Source organism: Halyomorpha halys, unplaced genomic scaffold, assembly GCF_000696795.3.
Source record: "Halyomorpha halys isolate HHAL.00 unplaced genomic scaffold, Hhal_1.1 Scaffold933.1, whole genome shotgun sequence".
Classification (NCBI taxonomy): Eukaryota; Metazoa; Arthropoda; class Insecta; order Hemiptera; family Pentatomidae; genus Halyomorpha; species Halyomorpha halys.
Genome location: NW_027113808.1, coordinates 128,508 through 134,600, shown reverse-complemented (window position 1 = coordinate 134,600; position 6,093 = coordinate 128,508). Strand labels below are relative to the sequence as shown.

General features: G+C 31.5%; 1 protein-coding gene across 1 annotated transcript in view; it reads left to right on the top strand.

The window, feature by feature from the left end:
* Window positions 1-6,093, top strand: part of LOC106687236 (tubulin alpha-1A chain) — a 205,733-nt gene that overhangs the window by 195,886 nt on the left and 3,754 nt on the right. Inside the window, exon 7 of the mRNA XM_014430997.3 lies at window positions 2,775-2,871. Within this exon, the coding sequence (XP_014286483.1) occupies window positions 2,775-2,871 (97 nt within the window). The remainder of the gene's footprint in view (window positions 1-2,774; window positions 2,872-6,093) is intronic.

Genomic DNA, 6,093 nt, shown 5'->3' with positions numbered 1-6,093 from the left:
ATATATAACAATACGGGCTTAACTACGAATTAAAAAAAATAATTTATCACCATTTTCTATCTGCCTTGAAAAGTCACAAATCACTTTTATAAAAATGTAACCTTCATTTTACTGCAATCAAATAAAGCAAGATTATTTTAAAGTGACCAACCTTTCTTTTTTTCGTTTTATATTTTTGTAATCAGTCCTTAAACATTAATAAATGTTTCATGGTAATTTTGCCCTTTATAAAATTTTCTTTGAGTTGTTTTGATGAATGAAATTTAAAAAAAAAATTGTAGAATATTCATGAATTCTGTGATGTTTATTTAAAAAATCGAAAATAATGGTTGACATTACGAAAGCACTTCGATGTCACATATGTTTTAGCAGCTTGAAAACAGTAAAATAATCTGTTTTCTCTGCATTATTTTTTTTTAATCACTCCCTAGACATTAATACACTTTTTATGGTAATTTTAATTAGGCTTTTATGAAGTCTTATTTGAGTACATTTGATGCATTAAATCAATATCATATTGAAGAATACTCATGGATTCTTTATTGTTTGTTGAAAAATCCTAAATTGTGAAAATATTGGCGTATTGTCCGAAACATCACCATGTATAAAAAAAAACGTCAAGTTTAAAAGGTTAAATAATTCCTTGTAATAAAATACTATGATTTAGTTTTTGAAAAAAACAGGTGTAAGATTACAAACTAGGATTTTCCGATACTTTTGAAAAAATGCTCTATATTTCTTTTATCAAACGCCAGTTAATCTATGTTTAATCTTCGACAACGCCATCTTTCACGCCTTAACGACCTAAGTACGTTAACTTGCCATTAAGTAGGCAATTTAGACAAGAGTTTGGATCCGGGTTTCTAGTTACCACTCATTATGAATAGCTCATGGAACCAAGTTTTCGAGGAAGCTTAAAACTTATCTCATATGTAAGGGGTATCACATGTTGAGCAGTGATAAGGGCCAACTCGCCCTGCTTCGAAAAATTTGTTAGGCAAGGAAGTATTGATAAGTGTGACAAATGGATATTCGATAAACCATCAACTTTTGCTGTTAGAAGTTGTTTCTTATTTTATATTCAATATACCATACCGAAGTATGATGTCTTACTTGAGGAAATCCTGTCAAAGGAGGGTTATACTTTATCTTTGAATCGCTGAGTCCGACAAACTTTTAAGAAGTAGAAATACGCTAATTTTATGTTTTAATTACATAAGCAACCTATAAACCAAAAGTTATTAAATGCAATGAGAAAATTTACTCTAAAATACCGAGTTTGATTTGCACCTGGGTTGGTAATATTCATTTCTTGGAAATCCCGACATTGACACTCAAACCTTGGTTAGTACGCGGAGGCAACTTTGAGGTCCTCTAGGCCCACTTTCCTGACTAGTTTACCCTACTAGTTACCAATTTAGTACTAAATATTATCCCAGCATAATTTGAATTGTGTTGAAGCGATGTTGAACCAAAGTAAAATGAGTTAACCGGAGAATTTAGCACCGAATGGCGTGAACTGCTCACGGTGAATATGATGCAGGTGATAGTATTATAGTGAATAAGCTGGGCATGTAATGTTATAAGGCTTGGTAGCGAAAGGGCCCATAAAAAGTTAGTAAACACTGATCTGATGGGTAAACGTTCGAGGTTTTGACTGAAAAGTAGATGGGAGGTTAGCATCAAGATAGCTTGTGGATTTAGGTTTGGACAGGTGTCACTGGACAAATGTGTGTAGACGATCAGTGGTGCTGGCATTGACATTTCGGCTTTTCTAGACCTTTATTATTGCTATAAATGTTCGCTTTATAAGAAGGCAACATTACTAAGTTGTTTTTTAAATATTTTTATATAGTGTTAATTAAATCGAGCAATATTTAAAAAGCTCCTGAAATTTAAAAACGGCATGAAACCCTCCACTTCCGCCCTTTTTTAATTTATTTTCAAACCTCTTTATTTTTATATATGGTTGCAAAATACATTATAATATAATGCAATACATTATACATATACAATTTACATTATATCTTCGAAAAAGTCAATTCTCCATGATACTTATCTGACTTTTTAAACAGACAATTAAAGCGTGTAGCAAATGTAGGCTGGTCGATTCTGTCGTACATGTAGTCACAATCTCACAAGAGGAGATCATAACACAAAAAACGTAATCCTTCCCCGCCGGACCCGCCCCGCTAAGACCCCCGGGGAGCGACGGTCCTATATCACTTTTGAAATATGAGCTTAAAACGGGAAGAGGAGACTTTAATATAGTTAAATCGAGCAATACTTAAAAAGCGCCTGAAATAGAAAAATGGCATGAATGAAAAATTTCAATATTTTAAGGAAACAATTTTTTTTTATAGTCTAACATTTCACATTAACCACACAAAAACCAACGATAATGTTTGCTAAAGTAGTGGTTCTATACTTAAGAGTATGACTCATTTCCTTGTCTATTGAACTTTATAAAATTTGTTTTATTCAAGCTAAGGTCATTACCAAGCTTTTATTGTCATTACTGACCTTTTAAAAATTTATATTTATCGTGAAAAAATTATTTTTTCTTGTTTATTTGATAGCATTGGTATAAATTGCCTATGATTTGAATATAACCCATATTCTGATACACTTTTTTCATAAATTGATTTTTTTTTCACTCAATTTTCCTTACTATTATTTCATAATTGTTAAAAAAAAAATAAAGAAATCTAAATAGAACTTGTTATTGAACCAATTTGATTACAATATCTATATATTTACTCACTATTTTTCAGAGGTGATGTAGTGCCAAAAGATGTCAATGCAGCCATCGCTACAATTAAAACAAAACGTTCCATTCAGTTTGTTGATTGGTGTCCCACTGGGTTTAAGGTAAGTGAATATTACCAATGTATTACGGATACATATTTATATTCTAATTATTTTCAGTGAATAATTAGTATTACTTTGATTACTATGTTTATGCATGAGTCAATAAATAAAAAAGAAAAAGTGTCTTTATGGCCGTAAAAACCATGCTAAGTGACTTCATCACTAATCAGTTAATAAATTTAGTATAATAATATATTTTCACAATGATTCCAATATTATGCTTTTGAAGTTTAGAAAAATTAGAACATCTTGTAAGGTGTTAGGTTAGATTAAGCTTGAATATATATTTGGAGAAAAAAATTTCCTTTTTTATTTATTTTTTTCAGTTCATACAAAAATATTACGCTTTCCGAACTCAACTTAACTGAAATGGATTCTCCAGTAACTGTCTTAACCAATGGCTTATCCTCACCCGTGATTTACTTATTTTAAATCTTATTAAGGAATACTTTAGACTATGGTCAAGGAACATTAGATTAAGGGGAAAAAATGTAGTTCGGATAAAGTTTCAACCAACTTTGAGTGTAATGCTTAAATTTTAAGTTCAAAGAAGTAAGCCTTGTTTGAGTAAAGACTTTCTAGAGAACGTAATTGTTTTAGGGATCGCTACTTCTCGCTCATTTTCTTTTAAGACTCATATTATATTCAAGCATTTTGATAAACCCGTTGAAGCATCACTCAAGTTTTTTTTTTCCTTGAGTAGGCTCATCAAAAAAAAGTTTCTTGAAAATCTTTGCTCTGTTCCGGTATCTCATCCATTACCAGTGAGTGGGTATTATTCCATTATTATTGAGAGCTCTCACGTTGAGATGCTTGGCGAAATCCTTTTAGAGCTTAATTTCAACACTGCATTATCTCGAATTTGGTTATTGTAACGAAGACAGTGCATTCATTAATTTTATAGAGCATTGTCTTGACTCAATTTATGCGTTTGACGAATGAAGATTTGTTTATACAAACGTTTATTAAGCTGGACCATATTAGTCAAAAGTAAGGTCCTCGTGATTTTGCATTAATTTTGAAGTAGAATACTTTGGTCACTAGCTGATTAGTCTCAGGATATTTCTCAGGAAGAGGGGTTAAGTTGAACATATAACCACAATATTCTATCATTAGACAAATGTTTTCACAGTGACTATCCTAAAAAATCATGTTCCAATATTAATGTCTGAATTGGAAATAATATTAAATGAACTTAACATTAAGAAATCTTACCTGAATTATTTATGTTTGCTAAGTTTTCAGGTTAACTTAAATTAACCATATAAGTTTGTTGATGGATAGGTCATAAACTTAAGTCAGGTTATGGTATAGTGATTATTTATACAGTATTACTTGTCCGAAGAGTTGTTTATACCTATAAGAGTAAATACCACAAATGCTGTGGGTTGCATCACATATCTGTGTCTCGTTCAGAGGGTCTCGTTAATGAACACGCTCTGCATTCAATTGCATTTCATATAATATGCAAAGCTAACAATTTGTAAATGTTATTGTAAAAGTAAGAACTCATCAAGCCGATATTAAGAAAAACTTTTTTTTATTTATTATAATTTACAATTGTATAAAAAATACTATGATACACATGATAATCTTGGGAGGGATAATCCCGTGGACATCTTCTTTTCAGACGCCACGTAGGATTATCTATGATTGTTAAGGGTTAGATTAAAAACTAATGGATTTGGGTGAGTAGGGATTTTGGAATGAAAGGTGGTATATTTATTTCAGGCAAATTCTGCAACGAATGGGATATTGAGGTCTTAATGCATAAGTTTAGTAGCATCAAGGATTTTGGATTAGATAAAGGTAGAATTGGATGGTGGAACCCCAAACCTCAATTTCGTATGTCAGAATAGGTCCGATTATTGTGTACAAGAGTTTTTTTGTGGTAAATGTTAAGTTTACATCGTTGATCAAGTAAGTATTTTATTAATCGGAATCTAGATTACTTCTAGAAGTTACTTGTCGTTTAGTCTAGTTTTGGGATACCAAGTAAGTCTCGTCAAGATGAAGTCCTAACTCGCAAATATGTTCAAAAGGCTTTAGTGGGATATTAAAAAAGATTCCGTAGGGGAGGAAATTAAAGGTTTACGACGAATAGTAAAGGTGCTGGGATTAAGAAAAAGAATAATTAACTACGAAAAAAACTGTAAAGTTTAAAATCCATAATAACTGAAATGTTAAAAAAAATCATAATATTGAAAATGATTCAAGATTGTAAAATGATTAATTTTGAAGATAATAGCATTTTAAGGAGACTTTTATTCGTTTTTAATAGCTATTAATGAGAGTATTAAATATCAGGCATTACATTATAATCTAACTATAACATGTCAGCTCCATTTTACAGCTAAAAGTTCAAAACAAATAGTAGTTATTGAAACTAAAAAAGTATATAAACGACTTTGTTTTATATATATATATTTTTTTAAATTCATCTATTGGCCGTGGTAAGCTTTTGGGGTAATTTATAGTGAAAATCCTTGATACAAATGAAGAATTATTGTTATTCTCATTTTTAGTTAAGAAAGGGATAAATATAAACACGATCAGTGTTTCTCTTTAATTAGCTAACTTAATAGAAATTAGACACTCATTGTTTTATTCAAGGATTCCCTAAGAATGAAGTTAATATTTATTCTAGGATTCCCTGAGAATGAAGTTAATTATTAACCATTAAATAAAAAAGATATCTTTAGATACGTTCTACGTAAGTAAATCTATATTTAGAATAAGGTCGTTGTGAGTAGAGACGTATAGATAAACAGTTTAAGGAATTTAGGATACGAAGACCTTCCGGTAGAGAGGTTAGGGTACTCCATCGGATAGGGACTTCCTTAATAGGACGACGTGAGTGACCTCTAACTGCTCACTTGCCCGTGAAGTGGGGCTCCAGCGGCCTTCCGGTTCATCCATATTAATTTCTGGAGCAGAGTGCTGGAGTGCTGGAGGCATGTTTCTAATTAACCAGATTGCTCTCTATATCCGCTGTGGTCGGCTTCGATAACTGCCTTGGGCCCTTTTGGCTCTGCTTGGTCACCCGTACAGGTGTATATCTGTTCTCTTTAGAGTGTGTGATTGGGGACCGTTTGAATAATTTTATACCACATTGGCTATCCTACAAGGCATATTTTTACCGAATCATGTACTGATCGAAAGATATCCGAAATGTAGGTTAAAAACAAAATTATGTAATCATTAAAAAAAAAAAATAAAAGA